Here is a 16,194-nt window from a genome sequence, read left to right on the forward strand (position 1 = left end):
AGCAAGGAGGCAGCCCAAAGAGCCAGCCAGAGACCTGTGTGGATCTGTGTGTGTGCCTGATGTCACTGGTTAGGAAACAGTCCTCAGGCCAGACTAGTCCCGTGGGCAGTTGTGATGGAACCAAAGAACATTCCGATGGTCAATTACTTGCAACCAAAAACGTTAAAATGCGTATCGTAGACCTATCTCCATAGCCCAGAAATCAGAACATTTCAACCAACTGCCCTTGGGGAGCGAGAGGACAAGGGGCACGGGCCACCGGGAACCAAAAACAAGATGAAATGTGGATCTGAACCCAAAGCCCCAACAAGATCCACGGCGACTGCCGCCAGCTCAGCCAGGCTGGACCCGGCTTCCAGCCTTCCTGGCCTATGTGGCCGGGGTGAGGGCCAGTACCACGGGCCGCCACCAGACGCAGACCGGAAGGCAGAAGGAACGGCGGCAGCTCCACTCTGAAGGAAGGTCGAGGTCACCGGAGGGTGCCAGGCGCTGCCGGGCTCGGCCCCCGGTCCCGGAAGTGTCGCCCGCCCTGCTGCGGGGCCCCCTCCTGGGGCAGCTCGGATCCCCTCGGTCCTGCGCCACGGCCAAGAGCACCGGCATCTTCTGTGTCGCCCGTGTTGCCGAGTGTGGAGGGACTCACAGGCAGATGGACTTGTCTTCGTGGATTTCGGCGAGGCCCTGAGCCCCGCCACCTCCAGCCGGCTGCTCTTCCAGACTTCCGAGCCACCAGATGCGCAGGCAGCGGCTTTCGTGGACTTCTACAGCCATGACTGTGTGAGGTCCACGTCACCGTGGCTCTTTGTCTCGGATCATACCCTGTTCTAGAAGCTAGCAGAAGCCTGACGGAAGGCAGGCCCCCTAGAGGTGAAGCTCGGGCAAGACCCTTTAGGATTTCAGGGCACGGCGACACCAACCTCTGGAAACACTTAGTTTACCTTGGAGAAACTGCTTTTGGCTCACGGACACCCTAGTGGCATCTAAATGCTTGGTCACGGGCACCCCAGCTGCCCAACACGGGCTCCGTGTCACCTGACCCACCGCAGAGAACCCAACCCTCACATCCCAGCGGTCTGTGTCCATCGGGCTCCTCCAGGCCCGGAAGCTGTACGTAACAGGTAGAAGCTAGTAGTTCAGATGCACGTGGTCCTGTTCCTGCCACACGGGCTCCTTCTCCCAACAGGGACCTCTCGGCATGGCCTACGGCTTGGCTGCGTGGTCAAAACTAGAGACTAACTGGCAGCAAGAAGGTCTGCAGAGGGGTGCAGACAGGCCTCCCAGATACGCTGGGAAGGTGAAGACTGACATACCGGGAGAGCTCTCGGCAAAGCCTCCGCGGAGGGGCTTCGTGACCGGGGACATGACACGGCCCGTTACACGAGCGTCGGCCAGCCTCTTTCCCCAGGCTGCCCGTCCAGATGCATTCACGCACAAGTGGCCATGGTCCGGGGATGGACCTCCGCTCGGCAGGGTCAGTCTGATTCCTGGCCCTGCTGAGGGCCCTGCCCGCACATGACCCTGTGCCCCGCGGCCCCAGCCGGCCCACCTGGAACTGGACCACGTCCTCCACGGAAGGGGCAGCGATGCATTCTCACTGGAAGAGATCACTCAAGACAATCCGCTCTCCCCGCCACGATGCTCTTGCAGAACGCCCCGTTCACCAGCACGGCATCCCGCGACGTTGCTTGTGACCAGAGAACTCTGTTACAGCAGATGCAGCCCGCGCTATGGGTCTGTGCTCGTGAGACCCACTGGCCATGCTGTGTCCCCGTCCCCTGAAGCGGGTGACCCAACAGGCCAGTGGAATACCCTTTGAATACCCAGTTCTAGGACCAGCTTGACTGGCCACCCCTGGAGACTGGGGGTGCCATCTTCGAGAATACCTTCTGGTAGGGTGTGCTGCGCCTCAGTTTCCCCCAGAGCCAGGGCTCACAGGTCTGGGAATCTAGGGCTGAACACGGTAGTGGCTCCTATCTCTGTTACCCCTAGCGATCACGGACATTTCTGCCTCCCTTCCCTGACAATTTTGGCTCTGCAGCCCACAGGTCTTAGTTTCTAAGGGCAGAACGTTCCCTCCAAAGGACACAGTGACTGCTCCGTTAACCCAAAAGTGGAGACAATGGGGGGGGGTTATTCCAGTGGCTGGGGTGACTAGTCACGGCCACACCAGGGCGAGGGGGGCGGGGGGTGCAGGTCTCTAGGGTGGCCCCAGTACTCCCGCTCCCTGTAAGTGAACCATCCAGTGCAGCACAGACCTTTCGGGAAGGAAAGGTGAGTCATCTTACCGGGTTGATTGGCCAAGGTGCTTGCCGAAGCCAATGGGAACAGGAAGGAAGTTACAAAAACGAGCCATGACCACTGACCAGTTGTAGAAATGAGGACAGGACTAGTTACACACAAGGCTACTCATCCTGACTCTGCTGTGTGTGTCTCCCCCATTCCCTACGATCTCACGGCAGAAACTCTAATGGCAGGTGGTCGTGCATCACAACCTTCAGGTTACGGGCTCCCAAAGGGGAGAAAGACCCCGCGGGAAGAGCAAGGGACTTTGCCTCCTCTGGGGTGGAGGGCCAGGGAGCTTTCTGTGATACGGGTGACAGTTGGGTCCCATGACCCTGCACTGTGACCCTGCACTGTCCCTACCTGGAAACCCAACGCGGTTCAGAGCATGTGCCTGGGTGCCAGACGGACAACAGAGAAACAGCGGTAGCTTTACACCACATCAACCGACCAAGGCTGCAGTGACGTTGCCCAGAGTCCCTTTCTCGGCTGGCTCTGGCCACAAGAGAGGTCTGTGAGCAGTCCGGAAGGCCGGAGGGGAGCGGCCTCCAGCACTCTCCGCAGGCTGGCGCGGGGGGCGGGCGCTGCTCCAGCGCGCACACAAGTCGCCGGCCAGCCCTTGCTGGGCCCAGAGCCCGGGCAGCTCGTGCAGGTCCTGTCCCTCGTCGTCGGAGGCCTGGCCAGGCGCGTGCAGCTCTGCGGAGGCACGTCCCCGTCTGCCCTCCCCCTTCCTCCGGATCCTCAGCGTTTCTTCCCAACCACCAGCCCTGCTCCATGGGCCTTTCTGGCCGTTTCCACGGCTGCCTAAGCCTCGTTCCCTTCACAGACCCTTCATTCCATGACACTCTTGACAGCCTGCTTCTCTGCTAGACCCACACCTGACCCAGGGTTCGACAAGCAGTTGCCGAGTCCCTAAGGAACCATCTGGAAGCCAGCCCGCTGCCCGGTTTCTCGGGAGCGGGGGGAGGTCCTCACCGCCAGCTGTGCAGCCGCAGACACCAGACCGAGGGAGCCATGCACATCAGCCCCGCTGATTCGCGGCCCCGAGCGTGCGTCCCGCTGGTCTTGCTTCCGGAGCGAGCTCAACAAAAGCTCCCCACCGCCAGTAAGTGTGGGACGGCTTCTCTGAGGAACAGGCCAGGACACCTCGCTGACGGGGGGCTCCTCAGACAGGCCCGCCGACGTCAAACAAAATGACTACCAGGCTCTGGCCCAGACAGTGTGTTGCGGGTGGGGGGGAGGGAAGGCAGGAGAAAGCTAGAGCCAGACTGTTCCAAGTGCTGGGCAACCCTTGTCGAAAAACCCGTTTCCCTGTGCTCAGTGCAGTGACAAAGCAAAGGACTCCAGTGAAGTCCTGAATCCACCGGGCCGTTTCTGTTTCCATGTTTTCTGAGTAGGCCCCTGACTTCTGAGATGGTGGACACTTAGAAATTACTTGAACGCATTTTCCATGAGTAGTTTTTACATAAAAGAAACATTAGAACACTTGACTTAGAGACCTCAAAGCCCGATAGGGCCTGGCCTCTGTCACAGAACCGTCCCCTTCTCCCTCAGCGTGCACCTGTTCCGGAAGCCGGGCAAACTGGCGCCCTGCCCTCAAAGGGCCGGCGGTCCCGCTCGCTGGGTTCTCATGCAGAAGACGTACCACAGGAGGAGGCCCTCCTGGAACGATCCAGGGAGACGGTGGCAGCACCTCCGCCTGCCTGCTGCCAGGGGACACGGAGGTCAGAGACCGCAAAGTGCCGCCTGGCAGAGACCTCGGGGGATGGGAAGACGGCCTCGGGAGAAGGCGTGCATTTCCGTGAGAAGGCAGATGGAAGGAGGACCGTGTGCCACGAATATTAATGTGCCGGAAGCCCCAAGACCAAAATGAGCAAACCCGCCTGACTTCCCGTCTCAGGTGTCTAAGAAAAGCACGGCTCTCTCATCCACAGGGACCCGGATGCCGTCCCCGCACTTCACTCGGGGACGACAGCTCCCTGCCTGACAGAGGATCGGGGGAGAGATGAAGCCGGTGATCCGGCACCAAAGTCCAGAGGTGCTTAGAGAAAGGTGCTCCGTGTGAATGTGGGGGCTGGGACCCAACAGAGGTACTTCTGAGAGCTACCAGGCAGGCGCCAGACCAGAGCCTCGCCAGGACGGCTCCAGCCTAGGCAAGAATTTTCTAGAAAAACCTATATGAAAGGAAGAAGAAACAGGCGGGAAGAAAGGCCTGTGACTGGGACGCCCACCGGTTCTGTACCCAGGCTTTTCCAGCTGCGGCTCCGCCCATCACGGCACTCGGGGGGAAGCCGCAAACACACGCCGCCACGGAAGTCACTGCCTGTGACCAAAGGGGACATGCTCCATCGAGACCTAGGAATCCACGGCGACAAGGCTTCAGCACAGGTCAGAGGAAGCGGACAGTGAGTTACCCAAGGGGCCAGTGAGGCACTGCAGGCTTCACAGCCCTTCCGGCACTTACCTTCGGGGTCCAGAATGACTCAACTCCACGCTCCCCGTCGCTCTGTAGGCCCCTCCTCCCCTTCCTCCCCAGAGAGCGAGCCGCGCTCTCCCCACCCTGCAGACAAGGCGGCCGGCACGGGCCGGGCAGCCCCGACACTCACTCGACGTGATGTATTCCGGAGCCTTCCCAGGGCTCAGGGGCACGGCCTCCTCGTAATAAGCTTCCGGGAGAGAGGACGTCGGGAGAGGTGGCGGCCCGCCGTCGGGTGGCTGAGGAGAAGAAGCGGAGACACCAGAGATCAGAACTGTCGCTAGAAAATTCTGTAGTGTGCATTAGCAGGTGTTGCCCAGCACACCCCCCTTTCCTTGCAAAGTCCGTGGTAAAAAAGAACACCGTCCCACAAAAGGGGTTCTGAGTTCAGGCCCTGCCGGGGTCCCTATTGCTTCCCTGCCACATCCACCCCGGCCCGGCCCTGGCCGTACCCCACAGGCTCCACGCCAGGTCGCCAGTGGCCAGCAGCCGTTCGCACCCGGCACAGCCTGCTTCCGGGGCAGGGGCGGACTCGCAGCCCTCTCTCGGACCCTCCCCAGAGCCGAGAGGGGGGCTCCCCTCCCCGTCCCCCACAGCACTGACCCTCCTGCGTCCCCAGGGCTCCGGGGCGCGGGAACCGTCCAGATCCGCCGCGAGGCAGTAGGTAGGCAGTGGCTGGACAGACGAACGTGGCCGGCCCACACTCCCACCACGCCCCTCCCGTGGCCACGGACGCTTTTAAAGAATTATAAAAGAAAGTCGCCTACGAACTGCTCTCTGAGAGAAACTTCTGTCGAGAAGGAGTCTGCTTGTGGCGGAAACCAATCCCGCCGCAGTTTCTGGTCAGACTCTGGGGCTGAGGCACCCTGGTTCTGAGGCCACACCTTCCGAACACGCGAGAGCCAGCGGGGACTGAGGCCGCCTTCTTCCCTCGCACGTGCCCGAGGAGGAGCACGTCCTCACCTCGCTCTGCACGGACACCCGGGAGTTTGCCGCTTCCCTCACTCGCTGGTCCTCACGCCGGCAGACGGCGGGGAGGGGAGGGCAAGGAAAGCCAGCATTTGCCAAAACCTGCTACCCGCCCGGAGCCGTGCCGGGAGCCTGTGCATCGGCCATGGGTGGCTCAGTCAGCCGCCTCCGGAGGCCTCCGCAGCAGACGTTACCTTAACTCACGCATCCCAGACACGGAGCGTGAGGCCGGGAGTCTAAACGGCCTCCCTGAAATCGAGCTGGGCTTTTTCCGACACCAGGCCTGTCCACTGAAGACCTTTTTGTATTCCCATCCTCTCTCTCCCTCTTGTGACTGGTTCACACGACCTACATCCAGCACATTAGAAAGACGTCACCGAGAATGGAACAGAACAGTGGCCCAGACGGACGATCCACCAAGTTAAGTGTCCAAGCACAACACGTTTCGAAGAAATCTTAAGGGTTTATACTAACTCTCTAGAATGTGAGACTCCACCACGGAAAGTGCAACTCAGCACCGGATCCAAGAAGTCCTTTGTGAATGACTAATCCCCCACCGTGCATCCAACCCACTCCTTCCTCTCGCCAGACAAGGGTACTTTTCACAATTTTCCTCCATCTGCTTGAGGCCCGTTATCTGCCCTCCGCCCCGGGCCTGCGCCCCGGACTACACAGCCCCCGTCTCCTCGCCCGCCTCCCACCGGGCTGCCTTCCCGACTGTCGTCATTCCGTGGTCGTCCGCTGGACGGCACCCAGCTCCTTCCTATCCTCCCGAAAAGGCAGTGCTTAAAACGGAACCCGCTACACCATGCTCTGCCCCAGGCCAGGTCTGAACAGGAGCCCGTGCCCGGGTGAAAATCCCTGCTTGTTACTCGTGGAAAAGAGCTGCCTGCCTCACTGTGTGTCTTTATTCATGAAACAGAGAGGGTTTCAACTTCCTCTTGGAAGTTGGAACAGGCCAATTATTCATGGCCTGGGAGAGCGTTACGAACAGCTGACTCAAACAGACGTTTAGAAGGAGCACAGACCCCGTTCCTACAGCCGCAAGCTACTCTAAGCCGCACAGGGTGAGGGGCTCCCCTCCCAGCTGACGGGCTCCCGCAACTGACTCGCAGCCGCTGCTGCTGGTCGCGGGTTTGGCACAGCTTCTCAGCAGGTGTGCCCTCAGGTCCCATAACTCCACGTCTTGTTTCTGTTAATTTTTTTAAATGTTTTATTTATTTTTGACAGAGAGAGAGAGAGAGAGAGAGCGAGAGCGCATGAGCGGGGGAGGGGTAGAGAGACAGGGAGACACAGAATCCCAAACAGGCTCCAGGCTCCGAGCTGTCAGCACAGAGCCCGACGCGGGGCTCGAACTCATAAACTGTGAGATCGTGTCCTGAGCAGAAGTCGGACACTCAACAGACTGAGCCACGCAGGCGTCCCCCCCCCCCCCCACCTCCTAATTCCACTTCTGGAAACACATGGCGAGAGGGCCACCAGTCATGAGAGCAAAAATGTGCAAAGATGTTCAACAAAAGTTTAGTTAGCAAAATCTAAAAACAATCTCAAAGTTCACCAAGAGAAGAACGCTTAGGTGTGCCAACCCACTCACGTGCAGACGTCAGAAAGGTCAGCACACACCTGCTACAGTCACTTTCTTGGCAAACCTTCCCTGGACTCTGTTCGGTGGGAGAAAGCCGGCACGGCGGAGCCCTTCGTGGAAAATGTGTGTATTTAGGCTTACACACATACACAGACGGGAGGTCATTCACCAACGTGTTAACAAGCATTTGCATATCTGTGTAGCTTGGCTCGTCCATGTAATATTTACCATTTCTAAAATCAGTAAAAAATTAAGCTACCTTGGCTTCGAAGAAATACCCCTCAAAAACATCATTCTTACGGGGGAACACCCTCTCTTTCCCCAAAGGGCCTACACTCCACTCCCAAATACTCCTTATCCTGGAAATTCTGGGTTTCAGTCAGAGAAACCACGGCTTGTTAAGTAACAGCAAGTGTGGGAAAGGCTAAACAGAGGGACCCGAGCTGTTAGTATCGTTGCTTTCAGAGGAGAAGCTTCTTTCTGAGCCTTTTCAATAGTAAGAGTTCACTGAAATCACCATTACCAGGAATTTTTAGAGGGTGGCTGGGAGCCTGGGTGGCTCAGTGGGTTAAGTGTCAGACTCTTGATTTTGGCTCAGATCATGATCTCACGGTTCGTGAGATCAAGGCCCTGGTCAGGCTCTGTGCTAACAGTGCACAGCCTGCTTGGGATTCTCTCTCCCTCTACCCCCCCCCGCCCCTCCCCCACTCACACACTATCTCAAAGTGAATTTTTCTAAGTACAGGAATTTTTCTAAGTACAAAACACAGAAGGCAGATTTCCAAAAGGGCTCATGGAAAACCAGAGAAGGCAAGGGGAAGGAAACAGGAGTCTAGCACAAAGAGGACAAAGGCCAATTCGTTGGCACGGACCGCGTGTGGGGCCAGCGCCGTCCTGGGGCCGCGTCACCTCCCCGCAGCTCTGGGCCCCGCTGTCCTCACTTGTAAACAAGGGCGCCTGTGACGTCCACCCCAGCTCTCGGGCTCATTCCAGCGTTCCTGTAAAGCTGCAGGTCAGCAGGCCATAACACCAGCTTGACCGGTCTGGAGAGTCCCGGGAGAGTTGAGCTTGGGGCCTCATTTTGTGGTAATGACACTAGTCCCTGGCCAGGGCGGCCTCTGAGGTGCACCTTCTAACGGTGACACCAATCGCCAGCATGACGCCAACCTAGACCGTGCACGTTGCCCTCGATACAGAAGACAACCAGTCTGCACACGGAGCCTGGCCGCTGTCCTGCCCCCGCCCCCCGCGTCTCCTGCGCTGGCCCCACAAACCACCCCCACAGCCTCTGCAGAGACTTGGGGAGACCCGCAAGAGACCGTCCTCCTGGAGGGATGACTGACCCCTGGTTGCTTGGCCGCGCCCCAGACATGAACGGACCGGCACCGCATCAGTCACTAGACATCGTCAGATCCACAGAAACATTTCTCCCTCGAATTAATACTTCAGAGAAAGTTACTCCGTAGCTTAGGAACTCTCTCCTGCCTTAAGGTAAGCTTCTCTTCCGAGGCGTCCATGTCTTATTGGAGGAACCCGCACCTACGGCTGGACAGAAATCCAATCTACAGGCTTGCTTGGCTCTCCGCATCGGCCATAATCCAATTCCTCTCTTTCTGGAAGGAAAAGCCCATTAGCATCTGCCTTTGCTAATTTAAGGAGAAGCCTTCAGGGACCTATTTTCCCATTGATAATAATAAATATCATGTTTATATAACTGTATAGTAGAAGCGTAATTATCATCGTTATTACGACCCTTTCGGCAATCAAACACCTGCCATTTACTGCTGGCCTACCGCACGCCAGACATTGTTCTGGGTACTTTATATGTGTTTTCTCCGGTTCAGAAATTAACACTGAGATGCTGGTATTCTGATGATGATTTTACTTAATGAGGAAACTGAGGCCAGGAGGGGGAAGGCCCCCACACGGAGGTCACACACACGCGGAGCTCACTGGTGGAGGAACTGGAGGCCGGCTGGAGAGGCCCGGGGCTGAGCTGGAGGCCGGGGACCGGAACGCAATACACTTCCGTGCCTCGACTTATCCCACTGCACCTGCTGCCATGCCCGCCACAGGAAGGAGCCTACCAGTCCGCTGAGGCGCTGGGTCCAGGGTCATTCCCATCGTCTCCTCACAGAGGCGGCCATTCCACCTGCCCAGCGCCCTTCGGGGCTCCCTGTCTGTCACGCTGCTCCCCACCACCTTCCCTGCTGCCCCAACCCATCTCTCGGGCCTCTGCGGCAGAAACAATAAGCTAAGAGCCCTGATTCTAGCCAAGAGTCTGAAATCACCTGGAATCACTTTTTTAAGTTTGTTTGGCGGGGGGGGGGGGGGGGGAGAGAGAGGAGGGGGAGAGAGAGAGAGAGAGAGAGAGAGAGAGAGAGAGAGAGAATATCCCAAGAAGGCTCTGACCTGAGCTAGAATCAAGAGTCGGACACATAACTAACTGAGCCGCCCAGGGGCCCCTGGAATCACTTTTCTGACTCGAATTCTATACATACGTCGGGCATCCAGATTGTTTTCCTGGTTGGTGTGACTAAAATCCATCAAGAGTAACATAACGTGAAATAAGAACATCAGAGTTCAGGATCGAGGTCTGTTACATATCAGCAAGAGCCTTTTCTAGCTGACACAGCGTTTGGGAAGCACGGCAGGGCACCCACTCGCGAGCGCAAACCTCCTTCGGGCAGCACGGCTTCGTGGCAAAGCTGTCCGCGCTGCTGAGCTAGCCTGAGGACTGGCGTGGAGTGACCATCGATGGTAACAGAATTTTACAGTCTAAGCAGCCAAAGGGGTTCGGCCCTAACAGCAAGCATTTTGAGTAAGTACTCCTCCTGGCAAAAGGCAAGTTTTCGCGCAGGTCACACCCTGCAGATTCGCATTCCGCTTAGCACGTGCGTAAACAGTGGGACCATATTCACACTGTTCAGTTTCCTGTGGCTTCATCCACGCGTGGCAAAGAGTGGAAGCCCTGCGGGGCCGTGTCCTCTTCCCCCTCCTCCACCAGCGGGAAGGCATCCGCAGGGAAGGCCAAACGGTCCGTCGGGAGTATAAACAGGATACGTATCTGGAGTGCGGCCACACGTTAAATTTTTAAAAGATGCCACAGGAATTACACAGGAGACTGAACTCCTCAGGAAGACAAGGGGGGGAGAAGAAGAAGAACAAATGATTCATGTTCACCAAGAGGATCACATCTGATTTCACCAGGAAATAAATGGTTTTCTTGTTTTAAGTCTTGGGCTTTGGTCTCAACTGTGCAACTGGAAAAATACTTAACTTTGTCAGAGAACCTCAAGGAGCCTCGTAATCTCATCTATCGGACAAAATTGCCGTGAAAGTGCTTCGGGAAGCACGGGTGCAAGGGCGGAGGGGACGCTGGGACCACAATTGACAGTTCCACAGAGCCGGAAAGCAGAGCGGTGGGTGCCGGGGGTGGGGGGGGGGGGGGGGGGGCTTCGGGGTGGCCTTGTTTCCGCGGGGGCGGGGGCACACGTCCCGGGGACGGCGGGTGGCGGCGGGGGGGCTCCCCAACACTGTGAATGCACTTGACGCACCGAACTGGACACCTAACGATGGTTAAAATGGTGGAGCTTAGGTCATGAATATGTTAACACCGCTCCAAAAGGTCTTCATTATTATCTGCTGACATAATAAGCGATCACCATTTATGAACTCTGGCCCTAAAATATCAAAGAACTCAGTGGCTCTCTCACACCCCATCCAAACACCGTGTGGCGCTCGGCCAATGAATTACCAAATGAAAACATTTCTAAATGCCTCGACTGGGCAGCACACCGATGACAGCTCTCCTCGCTCAGCCGTGAAGACCTGAGAGTCCCCGGGTTTGGGCTCAGCGCCGTTCCGCGACGAGGGGGAAGAAGGAGTCACCCGCCGACGGCACCCGGCCCCCCGCGAAACGGCCCCGTGAGCACAGGTGCCAGCCGGCAGCCGTGTCCGCGTGGACGTGTCCACCGTCACAAGTGCCCTGCGCCCTGGCCACACATGGAGCACATCGGCGTGACAGCTGCGCACTGTGGTGCGAAACCACACGGACCTCTGTGGAAAAGCACAGCTCTTCCCAGAAGGCTTTTATCAAACAAACCATTCCTTCGGCCCATTCTAGTCTCCGTCGGAGAGCAAGGGGGTGCAACCAATCACCCCACGCTTGCGATTTCGAGGCCTTGGGAGAAGTTCCGAGCGTCCACACTGTTGCGAGCACTTCTGAAGCCTGATGGCCACACTGAAGGACCCCAGGTCACACGGGACGCCCTCGGCTGCCACCACATTTCCTCCCAGGACGGAGCAGGCACACTCAGATGTTCCCTCGGTGCATGGGCGCATTGTCAATGCTAACAAGACTTAGGGACGCGCTCCCCGACCCTGAGAAGCCACCGGCCTCTTCTGCGCGGCACGCGGCACACAAAGAAGCACAGAAACAAACCGTCTCCACAAAGTGCAGACTTCACTTGCTTAGAAGAGTGTGGAAAGGAGTCGCTGCTGTTCAATAGACCCTCACGGTCCCCTGGGGAGATGGAATGACGGGCGACGGTCGGTGGTAGTTGCATAAAGCCCTGCTGGGCACTGAAAGGGACCGCTGACCTTTTTAGGTCAAAGATAACTCATCTCTAACAGTTGTTCAGATGGAGAAGAGGACGTGGCCGGAGTATCACATATCTTGCCCTACGACACATTCTTCAGCCTTTCATGGGCGGCGTAGACGGGAACCCCCATGGGCGCCTCGGGACGAACCCCTACAGCGTGGCAGCCTCACGGGCAGGCCCCTGGCCAAGTCGCTCCCTGGCACACGGAGCCGCGTGCCAAGCTCCAGGCCACCCCACCTTCCTTGGGGAGCTGTAGGCCGTGGCCCAGCGGCTGCCTGTCCTTTCCACCTCTGCCCCAGCACCTGCTAGTTCTGCTGAAAGTCAGCCTGCCACCAGCAAATGACCGACCGGCCAAAAGCCAGCTCACCAGGGGCAGACTGAATCCACTGAATGACAGACCGGCTTCCTTTTTGGATGATGAATTCACTGAAGCACCATCAGAAAAAGACAGTGGGGCCATCCTAACCCACCTCTACTCCCCTGACTTGCTGACGTGACAGGCTTTCTTCATTCCCTCTGGAAAGCGCCCTGATGGGTGTCCGGAAAATGCTCAACATTCATGGTTGACAGGCTCCTCTCCAGGGTGCCCCCTGCAAAGGGTCCCATCCACTGAGTTGTACGTGCACCAAGAGTCAGCCTCGTTCCTTAGGCACTTACACTCCTTACAGTAGTTATTGATGTTAACGTGATTAACTATTACACAAATAAGCCAGTGAAATAATGAGTGCAAAAGGCGAGGTGATGCCTCTTTGAGATGATGCTCTTTAGAAAGCTTCAGTCAGGGGGCACCTGGCCAGCTCAGTCAGTGGAGTGTATAACTCTTGATCTCAGGGTTGTGAGTTAGAGCTCCACACTGGGTATAGAGATTACTTATAGAAAGAAAGAAAGAAAGAAAGAAAGAAAGAAAGAAAGAAAGAAAGAGAGGAAGAAAGAGGGAGGGAGAGAGGAAAAGAAAGGTTTGGTCAAGACAAACTACAAAGGAAGAAGAGAAAACCATTCAATCAAGGGAGGGCGTGTCGACTGGGAAAGAACAGTACAGCACTTGAAGCTGCACAGGCTCCAAACTCAGGCCAGCTCACAAGCGTCTACATTTTGCTCCACTTTAAGGAAACAAAAACCGAAAATCACTAACTGCCACAGGTAGAGATGACGCAGAAAAGACTAGAAGAATGCAGGGCATAGCCCCTGGCCCCACATCACAATCCCAGGAGAATCGTAGCAAGGAACATCCTGGCTTAGAGGCTGCGGGAAAACCCCAGATACCCATGTTCTAGGCACCAGTAGGGAGAAATTGTCCATGGGTCAGACTCCTACTCAAAAGCTATTCGTTTAAATTTAATATATTTAGGGGTGCTTGCGTGGCTCAGTTGGTTAAATGTGTGACTTCAGCTCAGGTCATGATCTCACAGTTTGGGAGTTCGAGACCCATGTCAGGCTCCGTGCTGACGGCTCAGAGACTGGAGCTGCTTCGGATTCTGTGTCTCCCTCTGTCTCTGCCCCTTCCCCGCTCACACTCTGTCTCTCTCCCTCCCTCCCTCCCTCAAAAATAAATTTAGAAAAAACATTAAAAAAATAAAAATGTTTATTATGAGAGAGAGAGCACGAGCAACAGCAGGGGAGGGGCAGAGAGAGGTGGGGAGAGAATCCCAAGCAGGGATCTGCTGTCAGCGCAGAGCCCAAGGTGAGGTGGATCGCACAAACCGTGAGAACCCGACCTGAGCTGAAACCAAGAGTCAGACACTTAACCGACTGAGACCCCAGGCGCCCCCACCAACATTTTTGATTACCCCGCTACCACCAATAGGAGGGCTCCTCGTGCACCTTAGACCAGGACAGTCTGCAGCACTGCAGCCAAAGGCAGGGACAGAGCATAAGCTGGCACAGTGAGAAACAGGAGCGAGAGAGAGAGAGAGAGAGAGAGCACAAACGAGTGAGTGAATAGCAAACTCCATCGGAGAGAAAACCCAGGGGAACGGATTGACTATTTGGTGGCCAAAATGGTAGAAAAAGCTGGCTATGCAATGAGCAGGCTTTGTCTGCAACTGACACCGAAAGCGGCAATCTGTCTGGTCTGGACCAGCTCTCGGGTCTCAGACTGAGACACGGGTCTCAGTCCAGACCAGGTATGTGGCACTTTACATGGCAGCCGAAGAGCCCACGACATTCACAGAAGCCTCCCACTCTCCGATCTGAACAGCAGCGAGGAAATACAAGCCACAGTGTAGGGAGGGCCACGGGCTCAGACCAGGAAAGTGCACGTGAGCCGGAAGATAAGCCCCAGAAAGGAATGAACCGCTGACCTCCACCCTGTTCTGCTCTTTCAGACAAGCAACGTGTATGAGGACAAACGCTTCTGGCCTACGGTCCCGCGTTACATCTAAAAACAGATGACAAGTCACAGTTTCTACAACAAACGGGATGAGTTTTAACAAGGAAACGAATCATTAAAAAAGAAATTTATAAAGACGGAGAAACACATCATGTTAAAATGATAAAACACGGTGCATAAAAATCATATATTCCATACACTCTCGACCGCAAAAAGGCTAAGTGTGTAAAACGACAAGTAGGCAAGCTACACCCGAGAGCCCCACGTGTAATGTAAACTTTCCTAGTGGCCGCAGAAATTGATGAAATTGACTTTACTGTTGTAACCCCGTGCACACGAGCCACTCACAGCACATCGGGATTCGGACCTGAGGCCTGTGGCCCCCCCACCCGGACGGCAAGGGTGGAGGAAGAAGGCGCCTCTCCCAGGAAGAAGGAAAAGTGGGTGACTTTTATTTACTTTTGGGGCTTTCCCGCCAGTTCTCTTCTGTGATCGTGTTGAAAACGCAGCACCGAAGGCCCCATGCGGACCTAGTGGATGAGAAGGTTCGTTTTCACAGGATCCCCAGGGATTCGGGGCCGTGAAAGTCTGGGAAGTATGGCTCTCTCCAGGAGTGGCAGGCCCTTGCGTGGGGCTTGGCACCTGCCAGGCACCTTCTCTAAGCACCGGAGATCTACCATTTCAGGACGAACTCACGGTTACCCTATCGGGCTTCCGGTCCCGGACACCACATTCTCTGCTCTGGGAGCCATGCCTGCCTCGGCTGTGCAGCCACACCCCAAAACAGTAGCGTTGAGAAAAGACTGGATTTGAATCCAAAGAACCTGCTACAATTTTTGCCTTTCCTGACTCTCGTGTGGTGTTGAACCAATCACATATATTCACTGACCTAAATTTCCTGGTCTGGAAATGGGTGTGCGTCCCAGTCACATGGTCAGGTGCTGTAGGGGTTCTCTAAGGTCAAGCCGTGAGGATTACATGAAATTATAAGTGGAAAAATACCGAGTGAGGAGTGTGATACGCAGGAGGGAGCCGACGGGTGCTAACGTCCTCTGTCCCCTCTAAAATGCTAACTGATGGGCGTCTAATGGACACAGGCCACGACGCGGGGACCCAGGCGGAGACAGGCCCTGCTCTCCCACAGCCCTTGTTCTGAGGGTGAGATGATGACGTGTCCCTGCTGCAAGCAAACATTAAAAAGAAAACCGTCGAGTAACCAAGTTTGCTCTGGTCCTGACAGCATGTCCAACGTTCCTAAGTGAGCACACGAGAACGCAGCAAGGCAGGAAGAGCTAAATGGCCTGTGAGAAGGTGCATGTGAGAGCACCCCAAGACGGCAAACGTGGCAAAAGATTTCCAAAACAAATTCTGGATGCATCCAATCCAATCCAATCCAATCCAATCAAACACACATTCCTGGGATGTGGATGTATTTTTTTGCCCCGGAAGAAGCATAACAATGAATATTAAAGTGTCAGACTAAGGTATTCAACTCCAGAACTCACCCAGATGGTCAGGTCCCTAGACTCTGCTGCCACTGTTGTGCCTGCTAAAGCCTCTGATTTTAATTAAAAAAAAAAAAAAAAAAATCTGACCTATGAACAGATTTCCACGGACCTGGAGCTCCAGCCCTTGTTAAGGAAACACCAGCCTCCCAAGGGAAGCTACGTGAACAGCCTCCCGCTCTCAGCCCTACAAACCACTCGAAGGAGAGCCTCTAGCAAGACGAGGCCTCCTTTCCCCCAGACCCAAGCCATTATCACCTGCCCAGGGCCCTGAGTAGCCCAGGGCCCAGGGGCTCTGCTGCTGCCCCAGGGGGACCCTTCACTCACCAGCCACGGCTGAGGGATCTCCGGCAAAGGCATCTGGGGAGGAGCCGGCAAGCTGTTGGGGGTCTCTTGCTTCTGAACATGGTCTTTCACTTCGAAACCTGTGAGCATCAACCAAAACCACA

General features: G+C 56.1%; 1 protein-coding gene across 6 annotated transcripts in view; it reads right to left on the reverse strand.

The window, feature by feature from the left end:
• AFAP1 (actin filament associated protein 1) overlaps positions 1-16,194 on the reverse strand; it is a 154,728-nt gene that overhangs the window by 67,513 nt on the left and 71,021 nt on the right. For all 6 annotated transcript variants that reach the window (XM_040488655.1, XM_040488618.1, XM_040488628.1 and 3 more), the window contains 2 exons: positions 16,073-16,170; positions 4,884-4,992 (listed from right to left, as the gene is read on the reverse strand). In XM_040488655.1, the coding sequence (XP_040344589.1) occupies positions 4,884-4,992; positions 16,073-16,170 (207 nt within the window). The remainder of the gene's footprint in view (positions 1-4,883; positions 4,993-16,072; positions 16,171-16,194) is intronic.

Source organism: Herpailurus yagouaroundi, unplaced genomic scaffold, assembly GCF_014898765.1.
Source record: "Herpailurus yagouaroundi ecotype Mexico unplaced genomic scaffold, PumYag 28, whole genome shotgun sequence".
Lineage (NCBI taxonomy): Eukaryota > Metazoa > Chordata > Mammalia > Carnivora > Felidae > Herpailurus > Herpailurus yagouaroundi.